The 27,952-nt window shown below is 48.9% G+C and overlaps 1 protein-coding gene across 5 annotated transcripts in view; it reads left to right on the top strand.

Annotated features, from left to right (window-relative positions):
• Nucleotides 1–4,101: 4,101 nt before the first annotated feature.
• INF2 (inverted formin 2) overlaps nt 4,102–27,952 on the top strand; it is a 45,204-nt gene continuing 21,353 nt past the window's right edge. For 4 of the 5 annotated variants that reach the window (XM_076345562.1, XM_076345564.1, XM_076345565.1 and 1 more), the window contains exons 1-4: nt 4,102–4,137; nt 24,841–25,249; nt 26,615–26,730; nt 27,274–27,433. In XM_076345562.1, the coding sequence (XP_076201677.1) occupies nt 24,856–25,249; nt 26,615–26,730; nt 27,274–27,433 (670 nt within the window). In that variant the 5' untranslated portion in view covers nt 4,102–4,137; nt 24,841–24,855. Of the gene's footprint in view, nt 4,138–5,962; nt 6,024–24,840; nt 25,250–26,614; nt 26,731–27,273; nt 27,434–27,952 lie in introns of those variants that run through there. The other variant, XM_076345563.1, reaches the window with a different exon arrangement.

Here is a 27,952-nt window from a genome sequence, read left to right on the forward strand (position 1 = left end):
GCTTCATAAATGATTTTTTTTTATCTTCCTCCCATTACAACAGCTGAAAATGTGTGCCTAAATCCTCGTGTATGTATTCACCATTATTGACTTACAAAGACTAGATTGCTCCCCAGTGTTCTTACTTAATCTCCTGTGGTTCGGGGAACACTAAAACACAAAGATTATTGTGCGCTTGATATTACAGATAATATCTTCATCTTTGAGGCTCTTGACTCTCCCGGGGCCCCTCCCTCAGGAAAATTGAATTGCTGCCACCGCTTTGCGACTCAAAACCAAAAAGCACTTTTCTTCTGTGTTCTGACCTTCGCTGTACGCATTGCAAAGGGCTGAAGCGAAGAAATGAAAGATCAGGAATCCTTCTGTGAGTACATGCTCTTAACCTCCACCACTGCTGGAAACAAGTCCTGCTTTAATCCGAGCAGGGACAAACACAAAACCAGCTCTCGTCATCAGACCTTGGGATAACAATTCCTGCAGCTGTGCAGTAATGACATTCTCGGCATGGCAGATCTCTATCTAAAACCCAGCTAATTGGTAGGAAGAGGAATGTCTGCACAAACATTCATGTCTTTCAGACATTCCTGAGCTCTACTGCAGCCCTGCCTTCATGTCATAAGCCCCAAATAAATGTCTCGGTCCTCCTGAGGGGTAGGGCACAACCGTAGGTAAAATATCAGGAACCTGACATGGATCCCAGGACAGCAAGAAAAAAAGGAGATCAGAAGAAAAAAACTTTGATCCAAATATTTGGCATTTGGACTAGATGATCATTGTAGGTCCCTTCCAACTGAAATATTCTATTCTGTTCTGTTCTGTTCTGTTCTATTCTATTCTATATTAGTGTAGGTAGTGAGAACACAGAGCAATACAAGCTAAGAGTGATTTGGAAGTAGCTTGTTCCACTGAAAAAGTTGCTTTTTAAGAGCTCAATCCAGCCAGGGCAACAATCCCCCTGAGCTTCAAAGCCCCATCTTCCAGCTGCAGTGGTGTTTCTTTCCATCCCTTTTGCTGTGGAAACATTGAACAAAAATAGACTTGCCATCCGCTCTTTTGCCTGAACCAAAGCAAAAAAATGGCCAGCTGTGGATTAGAAGAGAAAAAGTGGCTCATGGTGTAACCAAAGGAGAATTTGGTCCATGTGGTGGACTTCTATTTACACATTTCTCATATAATTGGCAGTGATAGCATGCACCAAGCAGAAATGGCAATTCAGAGAGATGTTCAACAGCACCTTCAGTGATCACACCCACTCCAGGCAGGCAGATGAAGAGCCCAGGGAGAGTTCAGCCTGCTTTTCAAGGATGAGAGGTGTCAAGGTGCAAAGGACACTGCAGATACAGGTCCGGGGAAGCACATAAGTTCCTGCATCCCCTCGGCCACATCACGTGTGCATCCAGCTCTGGACACACATGCACAATGTGGCTTTATCCCAACAAAGGAGCATTTGTGTGTTCACTGTTCACCCCCGCACTCATATCTGCTTCCATCAAAAGGGATTTTGGTGAAAATGAGGCGCATTTAGAATCATAGAATCATAGAATTGTTTAGGTTGGAAAAGACCTTTAAGATCATCAAGTCCAACTGCTAACCTAGCACTGCCAAGTCCACCACTAAACCATGTCCCTAAGCGCCTCATCTACACATCTTTTAAATACCTCCAGGGATGGTGACTCAACCACTTCCCTGGGCAGCCTCTTCCAATGCTTGACAACCCTTTCAGTGAAGAAATTTTTCCTCACGTCCAATCTAAACCTCCCCTGCCGCAACTTGAGGCCGTTTCCTCTTGTCCTACCACTTGTTACTTGGGAGAAGAGACCGACCCCCACCTCGCTACAACCTCCTGTCAGGTAGTTGTAGAGAGCGATGAGGTCTCCCCTCAGCCTCCTTTTCTCCAGGCTAAACAACCCCAGTTCCCTCAGCTGCTCCTCATAAGACTTGTTCTCCAGACCCCTCACCAGCCTCGTTGCCCTTCTCTGGACACGCTCCAGCACCTCAACATCCTTCTTGTAGTGAGGGGCCCAAAACTGAACACAGTATTCAAGAATTTCATTTTCTCTCCTTGCCTTGTCTTTGCTGAGCTTTGCTCCTCACTCCTACATGATGGTGAGAGCCTTTATAGCCCAGCAGTTATAATTTATCTTCCATAAGCAATTTTTAGGGCCATGTGTACTGTCCCCCTCATGTCCAGGTCAGAAAGCATGACTGCTAAGTGTCAAGCATTAGGGTAAGGATGTATAAAGCAGTGACACACGGAGGAAGGGGAAGAGCTCCCTCGCTGTCTTTTATCTGTCCCGAGTACGAGGTCACGGTGAGCTGCAGGTCTCCTGCACATAACACAGCGCACCGGCCTCCCTGCTACCCCATGGTCCTATAAACATAGCTGATAAGTGGATTAAAGGATCCACTGGCCGACTACCCCAGCACACACAGTCACCATGTGGGAGAGAGGCCACAAACCTGACGCTGAAAATGCCCGAAATGGGCTTATGCATGAGGCAGCATGAGGGAAGCCCCATGGGTCCCATCAGGGCCAGGAGCAAGGTGTCCTGCCTGCCTTCCGCGTGGCCAACCCCGCTCATGTACCAGGGCTGCCCCAGGATGAAAAGGGAACAGACAAAGGCAAAGAAGAAAAACGCACTCGAGTAGGAAAGATTTGGATTCCCTGTTCCTCTTCACACACCAAAGTAGCAAAAACTTGCAGAGAAGGGAAGAAGGCTAAAGCAAAAACAACAGCAGCAACAACAGCAAAAGACAATTACTATTTCCTAAATAACAAATAGCTCTTTCAAAATCAGGTTTATACCCTCAGAGAAAGATTCCAGGGGACACATCCATTTTTCCTGCTGTGTAGATTTGTAAAACAAATTATGTACCTAACCGAGTATTGCATAAGATGCCAATTAGAAACATTTATTTTGAGTAAAAGAAAAACTGATGAGCCACGCTGGTTAACTGCCATCCCTGAGAGATGCAGTCTTCTTTCATTTTTCTCCTCTTCCACTAAAACCAGAGGAGTGTTTTACGAGCAAACGGTAAAATCTCAGGTCTCATTTTCCAATTTGAAGTCTCAGAGATGCTCAGCACTGTGTTCTTACCCTGTAACTATCCTCCAGTCTCCTGTAACCACACTCAATGGTCTAAGCTCGGCTCTCACTGGCTTGCAGCAGCCCTTTGCAAAATACTTTATCATGATTTTTACGTCAGCTATCCCCCTCTCCCCCACCCATGATTTTCCCTGCCAGGTTTTCTCTCCGGATGGTGAAGCTGAGTGGCTCTGCCACCAGAGCCGAGCCCCTAATGCCTATAGGAGACAGCGCTCCTGACCCACGAAGGGAAACAAACTTTTCCACCAAACTCTCCCCACTCGACTGATAACATGTAGGCTTAACTCCACCGTTTCACTGCTCATCTGTAGAGCTGATGCGTTTTGCTAATGGTAAAGGCATCCCTCCCCTCTTGTCACAGATGCATAAAGTGAAGCGCTTAAATTGCGGAGGCCAGGGCGCAGGGTCCCTAGAGGAGGGCGCAGGGTCCCTGGGGTCTCTGACCGCCTGAGTGGCCTGTCCCCAGCTTTCGTGATTCCCCACTAACCTCCCAGCCCCGGGCCGCGGATTCAAGCCCCCTCCCGGAACAGAGAGGGACCCCTCGCCAGGCTCGGGGTGCACATGCCGGGGCAACGAGCAGCTCGGGCTGTAAGACGCCTCTTGCCGGGGCGGCAGGCAGCGCTTGCCTCCGGGATGCCCACGGGCGACAGGAGGAAGGGGGGATCCCTCCCGGGGGGGTCGGGACCCCTCTGCGGCGAGGGGGACGCAGCACGTTGGCTTCGGGGAGGCTCTGCCCGGACCTCTGCCAGGGCGAGCCCGGGGGAGGCGGCCGGGGCTGCCGTCGGGGTTACCCCCGGCTGGGCGCCGGGGCGGGGGCGGCGCGGCAGGATCCCTCGCCGGGCGGGGAGAAACTTCCCCGCCGGGGCCGATCCGGACCCCCCGCCCCGCCGCGCCGCCCGCGCTCCGCCCCGGAACCGGGCGCGGCTCCCGCGGGCGGGCAGAGCCCGGCGGCTGCGGGCGCCGGCGGAGGGTCGCTGCCCGCCGCGCCGCGCCGCGCCTCGCCGCCCCCCGCCCGCAGGAGGCCGCCGCGGTAAGGCTGAGCCCCGCCGGGGGCGATCGCGGGAGCGGGGTCCTCTCGGTCGGGAGAAGTTGGGCTGAATCCCCCCTCTCCCGGGGTTGCAGCCCGGCTGGGCATCCCCCCCCCGGGGGTCTCCCCCGGTCCCAGCCGGTGAGACGGGGTTGGTATCAAGGGAGGAAAGACCCCCGCCAGCTCCGCAGGCTGCTCGGAGACGTGGCTCGGCGCTGCAGAGAGGTGCTGGCTGAGCGGCAGGGGGGATTGCAGGTGCGACGGTAGGGAGGCGTAGGTGGGACCTGGGCTGGGCTGCAGGTGTGACAGTACAGCGCATCGCTGGGACGTGGTCCCGACTGCCGGTTTGACAGTACATCGGGTAGGTGGGAGTCGGTCCGGATTGCAGATGCAACAGTGCAATGTATAGGTGGGACGATGTCCAGATTGCAAGTGCGACGATGCAACATACAGGTGGGAGTTGGTCTGGATTGCAGTTGTGAAGATACCATGTACGGGCTGGATGTGGTTCGGATCGCAGGTGCAACTACGCAATGTATAGGTGTGACATGGTCCTGATTGCAGTTACAACGGACGGTATGACGTGTAGGTGCACCGTGGTCCAGATTGCAGGTGTGATGGTGTGATGTGCAGGCGGGATGTGGTCCTGCTGTGCCTGGGTGTGCCAGTGCATCTACTAGCATATAGCGTACGGCTGCTGTGTCTGCTCCTGGGGCTGGGCCGGTTTTAGGCTTTTATTTTGAAAGATTCTATTATCCAGTGGTTTTCAGACAAGGTCTCCCAAGTCCTGCCCGGGTTTACTCACATACTTCTCTTCTGCCTCATCCTCCCTTTTGCTCAATAGCTCTGCAATGATGAAGTGGCTTCTTGCAAAATCAGCACCCGGAGCTGAATTCCAGAGCTTGGGGGCAGGGAAGGAGTGCTCAGATACACTGATCTTAGGAGAAATGCCCCAAAACGGTGTTCATAGTCCTCCCTCCCCATACCAGATCAGCACTGTGAATTGTATCTTGTTTTTCTCGGATTCCTAAGACTGGGGAATTTCTCTGAGTAAACCTGCTGGCTGCAAAACACATCAGGCTCCCTGGTAGACTGTGAGGAAACTTCTGGCCTAAGTCAGTTAAAAAGAAAAGTTGGAGTCAGCAGAGTTACAGTAAGGTTGCAATCGTCCTACTGAACTTGCTCAGATTTTGGGCTGTCTGGCCACTAATCTCATTTCTCTTCCATCCACTTCAGCTTGTTTTTCCACTACATGAAGGAGCAGTGGCTGCCAAAATTGTGGGCAGGGGGGGGATTGCAGGAACCTATGAGCAGATGTGATTTTTTTTGTCCTGTTATAAGTTAATAATCCCATTCTAGGCTGTTGTCCAAGAATATTGCTTCAAAAATGCGAGCGTACAAGACCCATTGTGTAAAAGATAATCTAAATGTAGGACAGGAAGGGACCTGGCAGGTCAGCAAATCTAAGCACTGAATGATATTACGCCTTATTGCACACCACTGTAATTCATTTGTTCCTGGTCTCCTGGGAAGGGGAAGTTTCAGAACTTTACTGAACTGATACTATAATATTTTTTCCCAATATATGGCTTTCTCTTACTTTGTTCTTGCACTATGATTGCTTAGTTCTCCCAGTCTGATGCTTTTCTCTCTTATCAGTATAGAAATAGGAGTTGCATGCTTTTCTCTTCACTGAGCAATGCCAAACAAGCTAGAACTTGCCATCTGCTTTCATGAAGCAGGCTCCGGCTTCTGCTGATCCCTGGCAGTCCTACACTGGGCTTCTCGCTCTCTGACTTCACCGAGGATGAGCAGAGCTGCAAGGCGCAGAGGTCCATCCGGTGCCTCTCGTGCTTTGACACCTCACCTAGAAATAAATACCTCACCTGGTAGGTATTGCAATTAACCTCCTCCTCGGGCTCCTCCTGTCCTGTGATGAGGGTGGGAAATTGGGATTTTCATCCCCAGGTGTCCATCTGACTTTTGTTTTCTGCTGTCGGATCCGATCTTATTCCAGCCCTTTTGTTAATCCCTGTTTTATCGCATCCCCATGCTGGTGCGGTATTCTCCCAGCTTTCTCCCACTCGCTCTGTTGTGAAGGGAGACGTTAAGTAGGATGAGGTCTCCCTCACTTTTGGTGGTGACCCCTGCCAAACTCAGACTGACCCCTTCCGTGGGACTGGCTGTCCAATCCTTTTAGGTCTGTACCCTATTTATTACAAATTTTCATCTTTCATGGCTTAACTCCTGGTTTCACTGTGGGCTGCATAGCAAGTGGCTGCATTTCAAATGTGTTGGAAGCTGAATTCTACCCCCTTCTTGTGTGCCAGGTATGCTGGATAGGTTTCCCGGAGCAACTGAGTAGAAAATTGTTCTTATCAAAGCAAACTAAGCTGCATTTTGTCCCCCTTTCCCCTCCATTTACTTCCATGTCTTCAATTATTATTTTTTTTCCTGCAACAATTATTCTGTTGATGAGAGATTTTTAATCCTACCATTGTACCCTGACCAACCATGAGTAGAAGATGGGAGTAATTTGGCAGTGGGTAGCAACACAATGCCACAGATTAGGCAGTGAACAGTAGTTGTAGGGCTGAAACAGTTGGGGGAACTTCAGACAAACTCAGTGCTCATATCTGAGCTCAGATTTAACTCCCAGTTGAATATCTTCACTCTTAATATTTGCAATAAGGTCTATCAATAATGATTCAGAGGAAATACTACCCACTGAATCAACAAAGTCAACTCATAGGATCACACAGTAGCACTGAACAAATCCAGCTCTTCTCGGTGCAAAATACTGCAGTCGGTAGGTGCAGACAAACATATGACAAGAGTTATCCCTGTTCCATTCATTAACATTGTACATGGCTTTTTATCTAACTAGGTGAAAAATAGCTACATATTTTGCAGAAGGTAGATACAGCCCTGCAGCGTGATACCCCTGGTGTTCAGTGCAGGAGGGAGGCTCGAGAATGACTATGTGCTTCTGACCTAATATATTATAATCCCTTTGGTATTATCCGCCAAACTCAAGTTTATTCCAGTGTTTGTCAGCATTGCATGTGCAGCAGTTTATCATAAAGTGCTTGTGAGCGTTGTGCTGCAGAGGCTGCCTTCATCTCCCAGTGGATAGAAAAAGCACTTGGCGCTCTCAGTGGCAAACAATCTGTATTTTAATTACACAGAGAGCTCTTGGGTCCCGTGCTGTCGACCGAGATGCTAAGACCAAATTGGGAGAAGGAAAAAAAGTTATGTCAAATTTTGAGCCTCGGCTTTCTCCTAACGGAGGGCGGCATCGTGCTGGTAGGTCTGGTGTAGGGTTGTCATGGCATTCCAGTTGTTCCAGTTCTTCAGGCATGCTGTACGAACTGGAACGAAGTGCCATACAGGAATGCTTCAAAAAAGGGTTCATGACATTTGTGCGACTTCTCAGTGCCACTCAGGATCCTCATCAAGGCCAAGTATCGTCTGGTTCCTTTTTCCTAGGAAAAAATAACTAGTGAGCAATGGCCAAGCCTTATGATTGCTACCAGATGTTGTCAGTGGTAGACGAGGAGCCGATTTTACGGAACTGAATGTGCAAACAAATAGGAAGAGGGTGTGTGGAGCTCGTGAGCCCCTGAGTCATAGCCTGGCATCTGCAAGAGTGGCTGCAGTTAAAAGTAAGTGGTTGTACAATGTGGCAGGTGAACATTTGTTGCCGTTTTGTCAGCCTAGCCTTTCACATCTGCTGAAAGCATCAGGAGAGGGTCTAACAGCGTGATAGTTTTTCTATTTGATGTAATGAACAGGTATTGTTCACAGATTCAGTTGTTTCTACTAGTTTGATACCTGAGCTGACATTTCAAACTGCTGGGAATGTTGAAAACACAGATCAATGAAAATCTTAAGCAAGCAATAGTGTTTGCAAAAAGCTCTGTAGCATTTAATGGTGTACTTTGAGGTGCTCTGGGAAACCTACTGAGCTGATACAGGAGGTTGGGCAAAGGCAGAAGGAGGACTGAGAGCCAGTGGATGAAGTCCTCATCCCAGCATTAGAGTCACTCAGCCAATTCCAAAATGGTTTAGTATCCTAAAAGGAACAGCTCACTTCAGAAGGGACATTGCTCCAGCACTATGTCCAATAAAAAAAGTAAAGGCAAATGAAGAACTGCCGAATTTTGTAGTTGGTACTACACCAACTACTTGTTGGTGCCAAGTGTTCAACTTGGCATGGTTATAGTAGGTGTCACCAGGTGGTGCTATTTTGCATTGTCTTCCCATTTGTTTTTCTTACCATGACCATTATTTTGCCTCGGCTGAGGTGTATATGGTATTAATTTGGGGGAATGTTTAAGGGCAGAGGAGGAATTTGCTCTTTGCATTGCTGCTCCATTAGAGTCTGTTGTGCAGGTGTCCTCGTGCTGCTCCCTTGTGTCAGCCCTTGGTGCTAGGAGGACTTTCCCAAAAGGGACATGAGAGAAACTCCAGCTGATATGTTGCATAGCTGCTCAGAGAGTACCCACAGATTCAATAACACTGATTTCTCCCCAGATCAAACTTGCAAAGCCTTCTGTTGCCTCTGCTGCTCCCAAGCTGATGGTTAATGCCGAAGCAGGATACCACTAATGGCAGCAGGCCACCTCGGGACTGTGTTTGTCCCCACATTTCCAGCTGGGAGAGCTGAGTCACGTTTTAACGAGCAAGGACAGCGGAGGAATTTGGAGATCACTCCAGGAAAGTGTGGGAAAGGAGGCATGCTGCACCCATAAAACCTCTAAATTTAGTTCTAGTTTAAAATGGAAAATGTTGGTGATTTTGCCCTTGCGGAGGTCAGATGAATTTGGAGACCCGCAGGTCTGCTCAGCTCCCGTCTGCTCTGCAGCGAGCCTCTCCATGGGGAGTCGGGGCTGCCTGGTCCCCCTTACCCCCCGGCAGGGCTGGTGCCGCGCAGGGGACGTGCCAGCCCCGTCCCCATCCCAGGGGCTGCACGGTGAGCTTGGCCCTTGCTGGTGACACAGCCCCTCTCCAACCTGCCCCGGCAGGTGGAGGGGATGAAGGGAGGGAAGCGGCAGCAGCCCCAGGCTGCAGCAAAGCCCCTTTCCTCTCTCCGAGTCGATGAATGAGGATGGCATAATTTCTATTTATTTATTTATAACTTTGGTGAGCGGCTCTGTTTGTGTCAGTGTAGCTAGAAAATAACTTTGTTACCCTCCGCTCTATCAGTTCAATTGCATTATTTTTAATAAGGCAGCTATCTCCGTGCTGCTGCTGTTGTGCTGATTTCCCCTATCTGGAAACTGTCTACTTCTCCTCTGTCCTGCTTTTCTGTTAAGTCATTGCACGGTGTTCACTGAAAGCAGCGAGCTAAGCGTTAGTGTTATTTTCTGACAGAGGCCCCAGGTGGAAACAGAAGTTCCCCTAGTACAAGGGAGCAGCTTTTTGTGAGCGATGGTTTTCTTCCCACAGCCCACCAAGAAACCAAGCCGTGGCAAATCAGCTCTTTCCACCACCTGGCCCAGATCAAAGTACTTCACCTAAGTAAAAGATGGTCCCTGCTGCCAAGGAGTTTACTCCGAGGAGCGGGTGCAACCCCTGTGCGGGTGAAGGGACTGGCTATGGGACCCAGGGGGACTGCGGGAGGAGAGGCGAAGCCGCACAGCCCACCCCGTAACATTAGTCTTGCACTGGCCCGCCTCTTCCAGCCACGCTGCAGCGCTGCTGCCCAACGCTGAGCTCATTCCCTCTGGTGCAGCGGGTCCCTCAGGTGCATGGGGTGGGACCGGGGGGTTCTGGGGTCCGGCTTTGGGGTTTTGCCCCCTTTGCTGCCCACAGCTGTGGACCCTGGGCAGCTGCCTCCGCTGCGTTGGTTGTGTGAGTAAGCCTCCCTCCCGCCCCAGAAACAGCCACAATCTCCTCCTTTGTGCGTTTCTAGCTCAGGAAAGGCTGATTCATTCTCTGAAGCAGATTAATTACTTCTGCTATTTTTAAAAAAAAAAAAAAAGAAATCCTTTAGAGTTGGTCGGCTTAACTTTCAGCTGTGTGTACAATGCAGTAAAGCAAATGTGCTCTGAGCCGGAGCAAAAAAGTTTGCATGGAAAAAGAAAACATGGGTTGTGATGTTTACCTGGCAGTTCAGCGGTGGGGTCTGCAGTTTGGGAAGTGTTTGTGAACGTGTCTTGTTCTTGACTTATATGACAAGTGGTGTAAATTTGAGCCTGCCATGAAGGTGAACTGCGGAACAAATATTTTTATTCCCTTATACATTTTATAACTTGTTTCCCTTCTGGTTTACATCATGCTGATGTGGTACCCGGCTCCCCGAGTAGCTTGCATCTGAAGCCTGGCTGAGCTGCTCCATTTCTTCCGCTGAAGGCTGCTTTCCAGCCTGCTTGGCTCTGATCGCTTGTTTATGCGCTGATGGGCTGTAGTTCCACATTTCAGAACAAGCTGTCCAATATTCATGAGTTATTTTGTATTTACCCAGTCCTGAGGCTTCTTTTATAAGCCTAGGGATAAATTCTGGGTTTTGTGATTTCCATTACTGGAAATGCCCTGAACCTACATAACCATTACCAAGCCCTAAATATGGCCTCTATTTGTCTAGAAGAAAGGTAAGGGAAAGGACTATCACAAAGCTAAATTGATTTACAAGCCTGCAATTCCCAAACCCCTGTTCTGATAACACTTGTAAGCAAGTGTTGGAACAAGCCATATGTGTAGAGATGAATCACTTATAAAATGATATCCTAATATTAGTTGTATATTTATTTATCAGATAAATATAGTGATTTTTCTCTTGAAGATCAATGACAGCCACATGCTCGGCTGGCATAAAGCACTGCAGCTCTTTGGACTATGCAAACCTGAGGATATGACTAAACAACTGATTTCTTTGCACAGAAAAAAACACTATCAACTACCTGTTTCTAAAGTGATTTAAAATATTACATAGGAAAAACTAAAAGAGATCAAAGTGTTGGTATAAGATACCTTGCATGTAAGTTAGGCCTATGTATAGTAAGGTCATTTTGCCCCAGCATGATAATATCTCATCATAAACCTCCAGCTGATTGGGCCATATTAAAATCCTTTCACATTAATTCTAAGACTGGGGGTTAGAACTGGAAAGAGATTTTTTAGACTGACAGCTTTAGGTCCTCTCGAAACAGCTGGACCAAGTACTGTAGCAAAGTGAAGGGTTAAGCCAGCCAATGTTCTAGGATTACTGGATTATAAAATAGGGACTTGAAACTTTTTCACCCAGCAGTAGAGAAAATAGTCTGAAAGCATCTTTGGAGTGGATTAGTTTTGAAATCATGCTAAGCCACTCTTCTGCTCTGTGCAAGAATTTATTTTAAACGGCTCAAATGCTTAACTTTTTTAATTAGCAGCTAAGCATGTTCCCTGGTTACTCTTAATAACGTTCATATTCAGACAAGCTCGCAGGAAAGTACCTGGCAGTATCTGGGCCTGTTCTCCTTAACGTGTGCAATATGCACTTTGCCTGTGCCGGTAGGAATCCAGGCTATGCTCAGCCTTATCTGAACAAAAACATTCAGGATGTTTGCTCTTGGGCTGTTCACCAGGTGAGATACCAGCCACCATGATTCATCAGCGGTTGAATGGAAAAGCTGATCTCGATGGGAAGGAGTCGCGTTTGCAGCATGGAAAAAGCTGCTTCCTTGTGCACCGTTCTGGTGTCTCCATAGCTTTTTTCAGCAGGGACGTCCGTAAATGCTGATATGGATCCAAGCAGCTCTTTGGCTTAGTGGTGCCTACAACCCTTTCACCTGCGGACCTCCTCTGTCACACCGTTTTTCAGGGAAGAGCTATTCCCTGCCCGAAGATCTTCATCCTTGTGCAAGTGAGGAGGGTTTGTGCCTGTGCAGGAGGCGTATGGCTAAAACCAGCACAGGACCTGCCTGCCACTCTCCCTCTGGGGCAGGGCTCAAAAGGTCTTTTTTCTGTAATTACATCTTCTCACTACTGCAGCACCAGTATGTGTGCAAGGGAGCAGAGTTCAGCCGCCTGGGCAGCCTTCATCCTGGCAATTCCTAAGCGGTTCCCCTGCAACCTTAGCGTGGGTGTAATATACATACGCAGGATAAATAAACTGAATAAACATCAGGCTCTTTACTCAGCCTGTGCTTGGGAGCACATACATCCTTTAGAAACCCGTGCATGGGTCTGTGCCCTTTGCTCTGGGTAGAACTGCTGGTGCCGTTTGGGTTTTTGACAGAAAATTTTGTCGTTGCCCGTCCAAAGCAAGCTGCGAGTTCCCCACGGTTAATGGAGTAGTCTCCCTGGCTGGAAGCACCCTCCCCAAAACAGGATGTTTTTTGTTACAGAAACTGCCTACCAAAAAAGCTGCAGAGCGAATGTTTTGGATGTTTAAAGCAGATCGACCCCATTAAATACAAAGTTCCCGGAAATATGTGTGTGCTGGCAGTAGCAGAGTCCTTTATTTTCATTATCTGAAGTATCCATCAGATAAAGACTACTTCAGAAGGCTTTTTTTTTTTTTTTCTTCTCATAGCATCATCTAAAGTGAATGTATCCAGCAGAAAAGCAGTCAGAGAGTTGGTCTGTGACAAGAGGGCTGGAGGGGTGTCAGTCTCCAAGGAGAGCAGAGAAATTCAGTAAGCAGAAGAGCGAGCAGTCAGCTATGCAGCTCCCATCTTGCTCCCGTGACTTCCTGAGGATGCTCAGATGTCTCTGCTCCCCAAGGAGGGAGCAAACCGGCTGCTTTCACTGTGTTCTCCCAGCGCCTGGGAAGGTCATCGCTGGCGCACCCCATCTGCTCCCCAGCAGCTCCTCTGGCATTTCCTGACGTCCCCGTGGCACAGGATCATGCTGCAAAGGCCAGACATCTTCCCTTCCTTGTGGGCAGGGGGAGGATTGGGCTTTCCCCCTAAATTTGTGTGTCTTCATCTATCCAAACCCCCTTTCAGTGCCCTTTCAGCACTTTCTTTGACACTGGTCCTTCTGATTGCTTAACGCAGAGTTCAGTTCTCAGATTAACGAAGGAGTGTTGTTGAATTATCCAGATTCCTTCCTGGTATCTTAATTTTTCCCCTATAAAGACATGGTTGTCTTCACTGGCTCCATAGGAGCCGCGGTACCCAACAAGCTGGTCACAGAGATGTGGAAGCGAATATTATACCTGTAATTCTTGAATACTGGCTGTGCTGATGTTTAGTAATTTAGTAGCGGATGATACTAGGCATTTTAGGCAGGATCACCTAAAAAGAGCCATCGCAGCAGACCTCTGGCTGGCATCTCTTCCTGCCAGCCAGAAATGAGCTGGGTGTCTCCTTTCCAAAATCCTTGACACAACTTAAAAGCCACTGGGATGGGAGCTGATTTGTCACATAAATGTAGAGTAGCGAGAAGACACTGATTGCTGTAATTAGGAATAATCTAATTCCTAAGGGCAAATGGGGTGTATTTATTTCTATTTAATTAGATTCCTGCATTTCGTGGACCCACCGTGTGGGCAGGGGAGCCACTGCGCTGTGATCCAGAGGCAGTGGAGCAATGCTGGAGCTGTAGAGGGTCTCGGCTCTTCTTTACATAACATGGGACTAAACTTTCAGTTCTTGATTTAATCTGTCTGATTTTGATATAATACTGTTCAGAGGACCACCAAATCATCTGCTAGAAAATTGGGGTAAAATTGGGCTGATTTGCTGGGGGAAAACCATTAGCCCTCTCTGAGCAACCTGAAAGCAAAGTTGCTGGGACAGAAGCTCTGACATAAAGGGATGTATCCGTAAAAGGATTTACACCCTTAACATCCTACATCCTTGTGGTTTCGGGGGCAAGTCTTTGCTCCCCAGCACAGCACTCAGCTCTCCTGGGAGATAAGTCTTCGGACTCCCCACTGGCACCCCTCTCCAACCACATCAGCATGGGGCTGCCGCTGCTTCCTCCAGAGGAGGCCAGGGGTGCCGAGGAAACCCTCTCTCCCCAGGCGGTGCCCGAAAGCATTCAGTAAGAAACACAACCCCATGCGTGGACTCTTTCTGGTCGTGCCATGAAAAGCAAACGCCTTTGCTAGGGCCAAGTTACGGACAGTCGGGTCGATGGACCTCAGCTGGGGGCCGAGCTTGGCAGGGTGCAGAAGCACCCATCCGTCCGCAAGCTGCTCCCACACAGGCTGGCGTTAGAGCGTGGCGAGGGCGCGGGCAGCTGCCTGCAGCAGCCAGGCAGGGCTGCAAACACCTGGAAGCAGCACAAGTGATGCACGAGCTGGGAGCAGGAGCTGGGATCCAAACCCCCTCATTTTTCTCAGCTACTGCCCATTGCTGCTGCTGTTAATCTGCCATGGGACCCGCAGAGCAGCCCTGGAACTGTTTTTTCTGCTTTTTAGCCCGATTTCTTTGCTTCTGCTTATTTTTTATGTGGGAGACGACACAGCCTTTCTAAGAACACAAACATTTCTGGCATATCTCACAGGTCCAGGCTTCAGATGAAACATGATGGGAGCTGATAGCCCTTTAAGTTTCTTCCGTGGTTGCGAGGACAGGAATTTGCAACATCAACAATCCTTCCTTTGCAGGAATTTTTTTTCTCTTAACTTTTTATTTTTTTACCCAAAACCTGCTGTGAGCCCCATCCTGCTCCCAAGAACCAGATTAGTGACTAATCTTTTCAGGACTTGAGGATTACACATCAGCACTGCACGTAACGTAAAGTGAAATTCATTCACTGATGTAAAACCCATCATGAATTAATGTTTGTCTTGGATTGTATAAACACGCCCTCAGAGTGCTTCCTACAGCAGGATGGGGAGCTGTGCAGAGTCATTTCCCTGGACGTTGAATTGTTATGGTGAAACTGCCTTAATTAGAAAGCACGCAGGCAAGTTCGTCTCTTAAAGGCTAGCTGAATTTGGACCGAAGGGCAGAGAGATCAGTGTATTTCTAATATTGGTGGGGCTGTGCTCGCGTACACAAGGGTTGAGTTTCCCCACTAAGGCAGGAAAACTCTTGCTGTGGGCTCCAACTTTTGATCTAGGGGGTTCAATTCAGGGTAGAGGCCTCACGGAGAAAGAAAAAAAACAGTATTTGAAGTCTAACTGCTACCCTGAGCCAGGCAGGAGGTCTCTGCTCAAAAGGGCCATGTTGAAATAATCACAATTTAATAATAACTGGCTTTCGGTTAACACCTCCTGAGGGGCTGAATGGGTGCATTTTACAGCTGTGGCTCACAAACTAGTTTCCACATGAAATCTCGACCAGGAAGGCGCAGAGATGTTTTCTGTTAAAAAGAGCTTTTAAAGTCCTCAGAGCCTGCTCAGCCCATAAAAGCCAGGCTGGACCAAAGCTCAGCGGGACCATAGGGGTGCCTTGGTGAGAGCAGGATTCCCGTCATCAAGCCCCTGCCCAGGGGGTTGCTGCCTGAGCCTCCAACCTTTGCTGTGCCGCCCCTCTCCTAGCTGTCAAGCAGCCTTGGGTCAGACATCCTCCTTATTTTAAGCTGTCCTGGCTCTCCCAGTGTTTCAAAGACCTCTGAGATCTTGCAGTGTTTAAAGCCCCAGTGCCACAAAGCCAGAAAACCCTGCACGGCTGATGCAAGGCGCAAGGGGCTGTCCCCACCGCCTGCCACCCCCACGCTCTCCATCCCATCCACCCCGGCCAGCCTTCTTCCTCTTTTTTTTCTTTCCTTTTTTTTTTCCTTTCCTTTGCCAGATCATTTCCCTGCTTTGATCACTTCCCTGCTCTGAGTCACCCCATGCCAGGACTGCTTTCTCATGCTGGCAGATGGATGTGCGATGCGGTACAAGCCTCCCTCCTTCCCAGCCCATGGGGAACTGTTGCCCTCCCAGTGACCAGCGTGGAGTGAATGAGGGGGGTGACAAATGACATGCAAATGCCCTTCCTGGAGGCTACAGAAAAGTCCCTTGCTTGCACCTTTCCGAAGACTGGTATTTACATACTATTAGACGCTGACATCCTGTTGAACTTTCTTAGAGCGTGCAATTTGCAGACACGCTCATTCAGGGATTTAGACTTTATTGACTGAAGGTTGCTTGGCAGAGAAGGAGAAAATGAGCTGGCTGGGGAGCCAGTCGAGAAGGATCCTTCGTGCGAGAGAGATGAGAATAATTTGGCTTCAGCTCTGAGGTAGGAATTCTTTCCTCTGTCCGTTTTCTCTGTCCTCGTGGCATCCTGCAGAGGTGTTTAAAAACAAACAAAAAAGCAATAAAAGGTTTTTGGCTGTCATAATATCTGTTTGTGTGACAGCTTCCCATTGAGCGGGAACCGGGAGAGTCTTAGAAAGTTACCACGGCACTGTCCATGTTGCTGGGTAACAGTTTCTGCTTCTCATGTGACCCCAAAATCATAATAATAAATTGCATCCCAAAATGCCAAATGATGCTGGAATAGCTGCTGCAGGGTGGATGCCGGAGCATGTGGGCGCTGGAGCAGGGAGCGGGGAGGCCTCCGGACCCGCCTTACACCCCGTCAGGATTTTCATGGGATCCGGACCTGAGTCCCGTTCCTTTCCGGCTGGGGTCAGGACGCCTCGCTGGCTTCTGTGGTCCGCTAATGACAGCGGGGAGGAAGCCCCGGCAAGACTGGGGTGAAGCTTTTGCAGCCCCATTTGCTGCAGCGCGGCTGGGAGCCGGCACCCTCTGCATGGGGTGAGTGCTGGCTGCCACCTGGCATCCCTCCAACCTGAAATCCACCGTGCCTCCGAAGATTGTGGTAGCATGCGAGGATGCCGCAGGGCTTGTATCCACCATGGAAGGCTTTTTAAATTGGTTCGGCTGGCTTGGCATTCAAACAGGTAGGGAAGGCTGGCACCTTGCTTCTGGCCAGGTCTCCCCGATGGCAGTGGCCGTTCCTGCAGCAAAGGCCTGACGGCTGCAGCAGCCTGATTTAAACCTGGCTTACCAGGCTAAATTGGTTATTGAGCATCTCAGACAGAGTTACTGTTGTAACAAAGAGTGTTTTTAAACCCATTTAAAGGTAAGCTAGTGCAACCTTTAAATATAAATAAGGCTTTAGACCATAGCCACTGAAGATCCTAACATAAACATCCCTGAGCATCTCACTTGAGCTTGATTTGTATCAGCCTGATGATTTATTTACTTGTTTGTTTACTGGTGAGGAAGAAGGCACCGGTGATTATTTTTACCAGTGTAGTTAATCCTGGTGTAACCCCACCACTACCAATACATATTGAATGGACACACTTACCACTTGTGCAAGACGTCACATGATACCATAGCTTATATTTGCCCAGGAGAGAGAAGCTGTGCTGGCACACGGCACCCTAATAGTGGTGGGCGGGACTGAATCAGGACAATGTGTTTTTCCTTTCTTTGTAAAAGAGTAAGCTATACTGGCAAAATGCATATACATTTATACCGGTATGGCCATGGTCCTTTTTGTCTATACGCTGAAGTCCTTTTCTGGGAGTTTGCTGCCAGAAGAAGCCGTTGCCAGCTCCGTGCCACCACCAGCCAGCACGTGGATGGCACAGCTCCTGCCCACCGGCCACGGCGGGCTGCGTGTCCGTGCTCCCTTGTTTGCTAAGGACAAAATGCTCCCTGTAACGATGCAGCACCTCTGAGGACACAGCCGACCCAGGCTGCTTTGTGAGAGCTCCTATTCGCCTCACACGTGGGCTGTGCCGAAGCAAAGCATAGTGTGCTGGAGACTTCATGAACTTAGAATCATAGAATCATAGAATCATTGAGGTTGGAAAAGACCTCTAAGATCATCGAGTCCAACCGTCAACCCAACACCACCATGTCCACTAAACCATGTCCCTAAGTGCCTCATCTACTCGTCTTTTAAATACTTCCAGGGATGGGGACTCCACCACTTCCCTGGGCAGCCTCTTCCAATGTTTCACCACTCTTTCAGTAAAGAAATTTTTCCTTACATCCAATCTAAACCTCCCCTGGCGCAACTTGAGGCCATTTCCTCTCGTCCTGTCACTAGTTACTTGGGAGAAGAGACCAACACCCACCTCGCTACAACCTCCTTTCAGGTAGTTGTAGAGAGCGATGAGGTCTCCCCTCAGCCTCCTTTTCTCCAGGCTAAACAACCCCAGTTCCCTCAGCCGCTCCTCATAAGACTTGTTCTCCAGACCCTTCACCAGCCTCGTTGCCCTTCTCTGGACACGCTCCAGCACCTCGACGTCCTTCTTGTAGTGAGGGGCCCAAAACTGAACACAGTATTTGAGGTGCGGCCTCGCCAGGGCCGAGTACAGGGGCACGATCACTTCCCTAGTCCTGCTGGCCACACCATTTCTGATACAGGCCAGGATGCCATTGGCCTTCTTGGCCACCTGGGCACACTGCCGGCTCATGTTCAGCCGGCTGTCGACCAGCACCCCCAGGTCCTTCTCTGCTGGGCAGCTTTCCAGCCACTCTTCCCCAAGCCTGTAGCGCTGCATGGGGTTGTTGTGGCCGAAGTGCAGGACCCGGCACTTGGCCTTGTTGAACCTCATACAATTGGTCTGGGCCCATCGATCCAGCCTGTCCAGGTCCCTCTGCAGAGCCTTCCTACCCTCGAGCAGGTCAACACTCCCGCCCAACTTGGTGTCGTCTGCAAACTTACTGAGGGTGCACTCAATCCCCTCATCCAGATCATCAATAAAGATATTAAACAAGACCGGCCCCAGTACTGAGCCCTGGGGAACACCGCTCGTGACCGGCCGCCAACTGGATTGAACTCCATTCACCACAACTCTCTGGGCCCGGCCGTCCAGCCAGTTTTTGACCCAGCGCAGAGTCCACCTGTCTAAGCCGTGAGCCGCCAGCTTCTCTAGGAGAATGCTGTGGGAGACGGTGTCAAAGGCCTTGTTCAGTAACGCAGAGCAAGATTGGGCACTCATTCAAAGACCTTTTAATTTTTTAAGCATAAATCACTCATTCTTGCCTCTGATACAGCTGAGGATCAAGAATACCTAGATTTGAAGGTGACTGAGGCTACTGACCATGGCAGAAAAAGGACGGAGCAGCGGTTGGTTTGCATGCTGAGGCAAGGTCTGTTGGGCAAACCATGCCTTTTGTTTGCATGCCCCAATTTCCCACTATACCCTTACCGTCAACTCCCCTGGGAGACTATGAATGCTGCCGGTTCCTACCGACGCTAATGGCCCCACACTAAGGGGTCAGGTTCGTTTCTAAAACGGAGAGTTGTGGTCCCCCCCTACTTCTTTCGGTGCGTGGGAGGATGATTTCATTAGCCTGTACGTACACGGATGATTTCATTAGCCTGTATGTACGCGAGCTGTTCAGACACTGCACGGGAAAACACAATAGTACAAATGAAAGCAAGAGGAGAGGAGGAGCAAACCCATCACGCTTCTTGAAATGGTTTTGGAAAGCACAAAGCCAGGATGTTGTTTCTTTTTAGTGACTGAGTAGTCTGACATGTTGCAAAATACAAAGGCTCGGGCATATTCCCAGCAGCAGAGTGAAAACTGGAACTACCCAGAAGCAAAACCTATCATGAGCAGTCAGCCAGGCAGAATGGGCTCCTGAGTGCCAGGAACAGGCATGGAAGGGAGGAGGGGCTGAGCAGCAAAAAAAGAGCTTTTCTTAGGGGCCAGCAGTGTGCCCCAGAAGCCTTGCGGAGGGAGGCGGAGGACTGCGAGGGCAGCACATGGGATCAGTCTTCAAAGGGCAGCAAGGAGCTGCTGTTCCCCCTCACGACCCCCCATCCTGCAGCATGGGCAGCGGGTCTGCTCCCAAAGAATCAGAATGGTTTTGGCCTGTAATTTTTCTCCCTTTTGTTTTCACTTAGTTATACTTAGCTGCTCTTAGAAATCTCTTTTTACATGTCCTCCCAGGTCCTTGCTGTGATCCATGTCATCCTGGAGGCATGTAATAATTTAGACTGAAAGCTGTGCTGTGCAGCTCTGTTCTCCACAGCTTCACAGGATGGAGAAAGTATTGACGTACCCTGATTTATCTCCCACAGATGTCATCTCCCTAGGAGCTGACTTGAAGGACAGAGGGGCACAGAAAACTGAATCTGGGAAGCACCTGATTCAAAAACAAAGGAGGAGGAAATTTTATGAACTGGGTTGGATGGATGCAGGGAACATCACAGCTTTGCAAACCCAATGATCCAAAAAGTTAGCACCATGAACCGCAGTGTTGCTGTGGCCAGGTGCAAGAGGACGAGCCTTTATGATGCCTTTATGTTTCCCAAGGGAGTCTCTTCAAATTAAGAGTATTTGTACATTGATGCTTCTTTAGTTGTCATTCCCCATCAGGCCTAACCAGCCTCTGAGGGTGAGAAGCAAGATGAGGAGGGGGGTGCGTTTATCACGGTGAATGTTGTGGGCTGTGGGTGTCCCCACAGCAGGAAGCACAGATGCACCGTCAGGATGTGCCCTAGGGAGCAGCACTTAGTACCGAAGCCGAGCGCGTACCTGGGGAGGGCAGACCACGGGTGCTGCAAGCACGGTCGGACACAGAGGCTGGGGACATTGCTTCCACCATCACATCCTCCTCTATGGCCTGGACAGCAAAAAGCAAAGCTCCCCATGCCCTTCTGCTGGCAGGAGGCAAGATGTATTCAGCCTTTTAACTCTAGCACCTTGTCTCTTTTTGTCAGGGGGCTTTCCTTTCCTCAGCCAGCATAGTCTAAATGGCCTCTGTGAGACAGCCAGATAGATGCGTTCCATTTTAATCCCGTATCTGTCTCACTCTGCTGAGATCATTTACCTGCTAATAAGCTCCTGTGGTCAGAGATAAAAGGCGAAACTACCAGCCCTTTAAGGATGAATCTGAGTGACTTTGCAACACTGTGCTTCATGGAAAATATGGAAAGATGTTGCATTCATTATATATCGCTCATATCCATGTTTGTAAACAGATTTATCACACCATCTGCAGAATCGTACTGCGGTTTCCTCCATATTTATTTCCTTTGCATTTATATAGTACAGCTCCCATTTATTTTGTTCCCTTTTTGCAATTAGATACATTAGCCGTCTTTTTTTCTTCCCTACAAGAAGAGTGCACTCTCTGTGGGAAAGAATATTTAATCAATCCAATTTGTTCAGCTTAGTGCATAAAAACACAAGCCGGTACTGTTTGGACAGGTACCTGCCTGGGTTTGTTTCTCATCTCTTCACATCTGTGCGGAGCAGGTGGGGAGGAAAGGATAATTCAGAACAAATCCACCGGTAAACAGGATGCTCTGTCGGTATTTCCTGTCTCCTGTTGCACTGGTTGAGCTTAATTTTCAGAAATCAGCTAAGCCTGAGGTCAATAATGCTATTACAATCTCTCTGACTTTCTGTATCTGATACGATATATAATGAAGTATTTGTACAACTAGGAGCAAAAAGCCAGCCTGCTTTGTTATCATCTCGTTCAATAAGAAACATTGAGTCATATGCAAATAAAAGAAGTGATTTGCTGAGTATAAAAAGAAGGCATGCTGAGAGAGAAGGAGCTTGCGGTCGGCAGCTACTTCTGCAGCCTCTCGCCTGAACGGCACGAGCCCCAGCACAGCTCCAGGCAGGGCAGAGCCCGGGCATGAGCCGGGAGGACCGACCACCTCCAGGCTTTCTCACCCGGCGGGACCACGAGGCTCTTTTGTGCGCACACGGTGCTCAAAACCAGATTCTCTGCTTGGTGCATGTCGTGGTTTAACCTCAGTCGGCAACTGAGCACCACGCAGCCGCTCGCTCACTCCCCCCGCCCCCCCGGTGGGATGGGGGAGAGAATTGGAAGAGCACAGGTGAGAAAAACTCGTGGGTTGAGATAAAAACAGTTTAATAATTGAAATAAAATAATAATAATAATGTAATAATAATAATAATACACAAAAGCAAGTGATGCACGGTACAATTGCTCACCACCCACCGACCGATGCCCAGCCAGTCCCCGAGCAGCGGCCCCCCCGGCCAACTCCCCCCAGTTTATGTACTGAGCATGACGTCCCATGGTATGGAATGTCCCTTTGGCCAGTTGGGGTCAGCTGTCCTGGCTGTGCCCCCTCCCAGCTTCTTGTGCACCTCCAGCCTTCTCAGTCGGTAGAGCGTGGGGAGCTGAAAAGTCCTTGGCTAGTGTAAGCATTACCTAGCAACAACTAAAACATCGGTGCGTTATCAACTTTTTTCTTGTCCCAAATACAAAACACAGCACTGTACCAGCTACTAGGAAAGAAATTAACTCTATCCCTGCCGAAACCAGGACAGTGCACACTTTCACTTTGGGGAGGGGAAAGAGTGTGGGTTACAGCAGAGCCAAGAGGAGGGATGAGTCCCACCCAGTGAGCCAGGGCTTGGCCCTGCTGCCAGCCCTTGGTTTTGTGCCGATCCCCTGTGCAGAAGTAAAAAATCCAGGACAGTGGATTCCTCCTCCCAGGCAGGAGGCTGAAGGATCTTGGGTCTTTGGGGAAGCCACCAAAGAACGGAGCTGGGCAGGATGAGCTGTGCTCCACCCTGGTTGGATGGTCCTCAGCACTGCCCCGTGCTGAAGGTCTTCACCCGCAGGCACTGGAAGAGGACTGCTGGGCTCCATGCACAGCACAGGGCAGGATTTGACCGCAGCTCCTTAGGAGCACCTCTCCAGCCCGTGACTGTAAATTCACTGCAGTGAGAGGTGTGGGACGCTGCCCCAGCACCAGGGCTATGACCCTGGGGCAGGACACTTTTGCTTCTCTCCCTCCGGGGAGGGAGGATTTCTCTTCTCCTGTGCATTGAGCCTAACCCAAATTCCTGGGCTTGGGTGCAGAGGAGCGACTGGGGGTGACTAACTCCAACATGAATTTTACCAGGAGTGAGTAAGGGCTCTGGGCTGCAGGCAGTGGTGACAATCTTAGAAACTCAAGCCTGTACTTTGGCAGGAGGGTTTGTTGTTTGGGTTTTGTGGTTTTTTTATATGGCCCCTTTTATTGCTTTTCAGCTGTACAGTGTGTTCTCAGATGGTAAATTCGCAACTTCACGTTTTTCATCATTTTTTCAGATAACAGAACAGCGAATAACTGGGTGCTTGGCCAGTTCTTTCCCCACTGAAGGAAAGGGAAACTCTGCAACAGGGTTTCACCAGAGCTCTCTAAAAGGATTTTCTGTGACCATATCCGGCTAACTCCACCACCCCCTGACCCTTACTCAGCACAGCCTTTGATGCTGTGAGCTGTGAGCTGAACGCCCCTGCCAGAGAGTCCCACCATCACCTTGCCCCAGGGGAACTGTCTGAGCTCTCTTGAATATCCTATCCCACCGCACCTTTCATCTTTCCAAGAGGCATGTTTAGGCCTGTAATATCATGCCCTAAATGCCTACCACAAATTAGCGAGCAAACTTTTTGGCTGTATATTTGCCAAAGGGTGATTGCCAAAATGAGACTTTTGGGTAAACCAGAAGCCATGCGGCTCTGCTGCAGCGAAGCAGCCGGGACCTTTCTCAACAGTGCAGTGCCCAGGAAAAATCAGAAGGCAGGCTTTAACTGTCGTAAATGGTCTGTCCTTTATCTTTGCTTTCTGGGAAAAATTTCAGAGACTCTCAATTTAGGTTTTTCAAGCCTTTTCCCTATGCGCTGCAGGGCTAGAAGCCCTTGTGCTGGAGCTGGTAAGGGAAAGCAAGACTCTCCTATAATCCCGTAAGTCCCCCAAGTGCTGGGTTTTGGGGGCCAACTGGCCCCCAGGTTATTTTGAGCTCGATGCGGGCTCACCAGCTCAGGGAAGCAGAGGTCCCGGTGGCACAGCAGGGAAGGGAGGTAGCGTTAGCAGCTGGCTTTGGGTCCAGCAGCCAGCCCCAGGTTTGTCCCCCTTCCGTGGGACAACTGCCCTCTCTGGGGGCAATTCAGCTTTAAAATGATTGCATTCAGCTTTGAAAAGGACTTGCGTTGTATAACTTAATCACTACGGGTCTGAAAAATAAGGATCCTGCCTAAAAACGTAAAATTTGGCACCAAGGGTTAATTAGACTTGGCTTTGCTATTTCTCTGTGCTGAATCAGGACCTCACCCTCCTTGCTGCTAACAGCATGGCTGAGACAGGCCATGTGCTCCAGGGAGATGGGCCTTGAAGAGATGCTCCCCATCTCCAAAAAGACGCACTGCTGTTTTCATAGCCTTCCGCTGCTGTCCCTCCACTTGCAGCCTGTCAGGCTCTCACATTATCACGCACAAGCACCATATTTTGCAAACATATTTGCTATTACAGCAGACAGGAAGAGATTGAGTGAGTGCTATAAAACTAACCTCCGCATCAGTCAAAAGAAACAAAAGCAAAAAATAACGGTAATCGGATGCTCTTATGAGCAGGATATGCTCAAAATGACTTCTCCATCCCATTACAAATGCTTAGAAACTGCACAGCCTCTCCAGCACAGTGAGATTTTAAAGTGGTTTAACGGGCATAAGGAGTTCAGAGCTGATAATGCTGCTTCCAACCTTATCCTTTCGTTGCATGAAAATAGGTAGTGGCTATTGACTGGTGTAAATTGGCTACTTTTAAAGCTGTATTTGCTGGCTTAGATGGGCTAAGAGTCTCTCTACAGAGTTTTCAGGGCCTGCATGTAATGTGTGTGGTTAAGGAGGGGATATATTGAGTTTCTTCAACAGAAGACTGGTTCCAGTGTGTGCCCTGCGTGCTGGAGAGCTGGCCTAGGAGCAGAGACCTGCTGCAGTTGAGCTTTACGTCCCGATTGCTAGGAGGAAAACCAGGGCTGCCGGAAAGTTGTTGGTCAGTCCGGACAAACTTCTCACTTTGTCTTTTCTTTTTCTTTCAGGACAAACTGTTCACGATGTCAATCAAAAAGGAAGGTGCCCACAAGAAGTGGGCTGCCCTGAAGGAGAAACTCGGACCCCAGGAGACGGACCAGTCAGAGGCCAACCTGGAAAACGCAGAGCCGGAGCTGTGCATCCGTCTCCTGCAAATGCCATCGGTGGTGAACTACTCTGGGCTGAAGAAGCGGCTGGAGAACAGCGACGATGCCTGGATGGTCCAGTTCCTGGAGCTGTGCGGGCTGGACCTCCTCCTGGAGGCCCTGGACAGGCTGTCGGGGCGAGGAGTGGCCAGGATTTCTGATGCCTTGCTTCAGCTCACCTGCATTAACTGTGTGCGAGCAGTCATGAATTCCCACAAAGGCATCGAATACATTGTGAACAACGAGGGCTACGTCAGAAAACTTTTCCAAGGTGAGAAGACATCTTCCTGCTTCACCCATCACATGTGGTATGGGGCGGGACTTTTCTGTTGCTTATCCTCCCGCCCTGCACCAGGCTTCTTGCAAGTTGTTGCAAGCTGATTAATGAAAGAGATTGTTTTCTTCTTTAAAATAATATTGCTTGGAAATGGCATTGCCTTTGCCACTCAATGCTATTTAGATGGGCTCATTTCCACACAAATGTCTTCATAGTTCACTGAGAAGCCAGGGATAAACCCAGTCTTAGCTGTGTGCGGGCATGAGAAGTCCTCGACTCTTCAGTTGTCAGCAGACATTTGCTATTTAGACTTTGTGAGCCCCAAGGGCAGAGGGAGAGGAGTTGAAAGGGCTTGGAGATTTGTAGCCTGTAAAGAGGAGGGAGGGTGGCATGGTTTAGACTCAAGAGAGCCCGTTCTCTGTGCTGCTCAGTCTGTTCCTTCTAGAAGATGGTAGGTAATACCACTTACTTTCTCCTGCCATTCACTTGGCTCGTCATTAGGTATGAAACTCGTCAGAACATCTCCTAGAACTTATTATACAGCACTTAATGATGGTGGTGCTGGGAGGATAACTTCTGTGCTGCTCCACAGAGCTGAGATCACAGCTGTGCCCAGAAACCCTTATTAATAGCTCTTTAAAATGCATTTAGTCTGAAAGCTAGCTTGCTCCCCTCTTCAGTTTTGAAGTCCTCTTCCTTCCTCTCCACCCTGCCTTTTCTTAACCAGTGTGAAATACAGAGCTGGCATTTTTGTGCTGCGAAAAACAGGGGGGCACCCTGGGCTTTTCAGCGGTCGACCTTCTTTGTGCACTAATAAAGGAAAAATAAGATGGCCTAATCCACTCTCTCCCAGCTCCCAGGGCTCACAGAGAAAGAGTAGTAAAAAAGGGAATACATGGGGACTGGTTAGAACAATTGGCCTACTTGATATGCATATTGGGTGTTTCTGCACTAAAAATAAGACTCATTAATTGAGGAAAATGGTTCATCTGCTGTTCTAGAAAATACCCATATGTGAAAATGGGAAATAAAATGTGTGACTGTGAGTGCTGAGATCTTGGCCGCTGTTGCAGCATGCCACTGGTACATGGAAGAGATGAACAACTACAAGCAGCACCAAAATGCCAGTAGGGTACCTGTAGCATTTACTGTTCCCACTGGAAGTTACTATCACATAATGCTGTTGGGATGGGATATCTGTACATTGGGATATTTCTCTTCCCATCTTCCACGTAGTGGCTCCACTCCTTCAGTCTTTTTTCTACCACTGGTTATAAAGCCATGTAGCAGAAGACACTGAGATTCAGAACATTAGTGTCATTATAAATTCTTTTTTGTTTTGGTTTGGTTTTCCTCCAGCACTTGACACAACTAATGTCATGGTCAAAAAGCAAGTATTTGAGCTCCTGGCTGCACTGTGCATTTACTCATCAGATGGCCACGCTTTGGCTTTGGATGCCCTGGACCATTACAAGGCAAGTGTTGGGCTGCAGCAGGAGGTACGGCTCTGGTCTGATCCATGCAGATAGATTCATATACCACAGAAAAGGGCTGGGAATGAAAGTCATTTTGCATCATTTTGGTAAGAGAGGCAGGGATTTATAAGGTGAAAACTGTAGGAAATTTGGCCTGGTCAGCACAAGTCCATGGTGCTGCTCTGTGACTTGTCTGGACAGATGACTGCCAACCACAAGGTCCTTTCTGGCAGGAAAAGCACTACCAGATTAACAAAATAGATGGTGCCACATCCATGGGTTTCACTGGCCACAAGCTCAGGTAGGTGCATCAGTTATCAGAAGGCGTAAAGGGATCCAAGGGGAGTTTCACTGACTTTCTCTGCCAACCAGACCCTGCTACATAATGGAGGGGTGCTGCTTTTACCTGTATCTTCCTGTCTTGTGCACAGTGGGATAAACTGAGAGGTTTTAAGATGCTAATTCTTAAACCTGAGAGCCTGCAGCAAAGCGGTAGACATTTCTGAACTGTCTGAACAGAAATATCACTTGTGTTATTAACAGAGTGTGAAGAACCAGCAGTATCGATTCAGTGTCATAATGAATGAGCTCTCCAACACAGATAACGTGCCGTACATGGTGACGCTGCTGAGTGCTATCAATGCCATCATACTGGGGAAAGAAGAGCTAAGAACAAGGACACAAATCAGAAACGAATTCATAGGTAAGGATGTTTGTTGCACCTAACTTTCTCTGGGGAAAATCAGTTGCCAAGCAGTTTTATTTTCAGATGTATTCATAAGGTGACTAAAGAGGGCTGGGGAGCAAAACTGCAAATATTAAAGGCGGAGTCTTTTTTTTTTTCTTCTGGTATCTATTCTCTTCAACAGCCTTTCTGTAACCAGTTTTTTTTAACTTTGCTGCTTTCCCATAGCTTTGATATTTTCTGGAATCCCAGCAGCACTGTATCACTTGAGCTTCTTCAATACATTTCTATAACCAACCATCTTATGTAGCCACATTTCCATATGTTGCAACTCCTCATTAGAGTAGATAAGGTTTCTTTGCCCTGTGTCTACTCAGTTGAGCCACAGAAGCTGCCCTGAGATTCAGAAATACTTTCCAACTGCTTGAATACCAGGGTCCTAAGTACCATTGTTAGGTACCTCACGTAATGCACGCATCCGAGCTGGTGAGCCTGGGCTCCATTTCTCTCTGTGGAGAGCAAGGGACATTTGACCGC

This window comes from Aptenodytes patagonicus, chromosome 7 (genome assembly GCF_965638725.1).
Source record: "Aptenodytes patagonicus chromosome 7, bAptPat1.pri.cur, whole genome shotgun sequence".
Classification (NCBI taxonomy): Eukaryota; Metazoa; Chordata; class Aves; order Sphenisciformes; family Spheniscidae; genus Aptenodytes; species Aptenodytes patagonicus.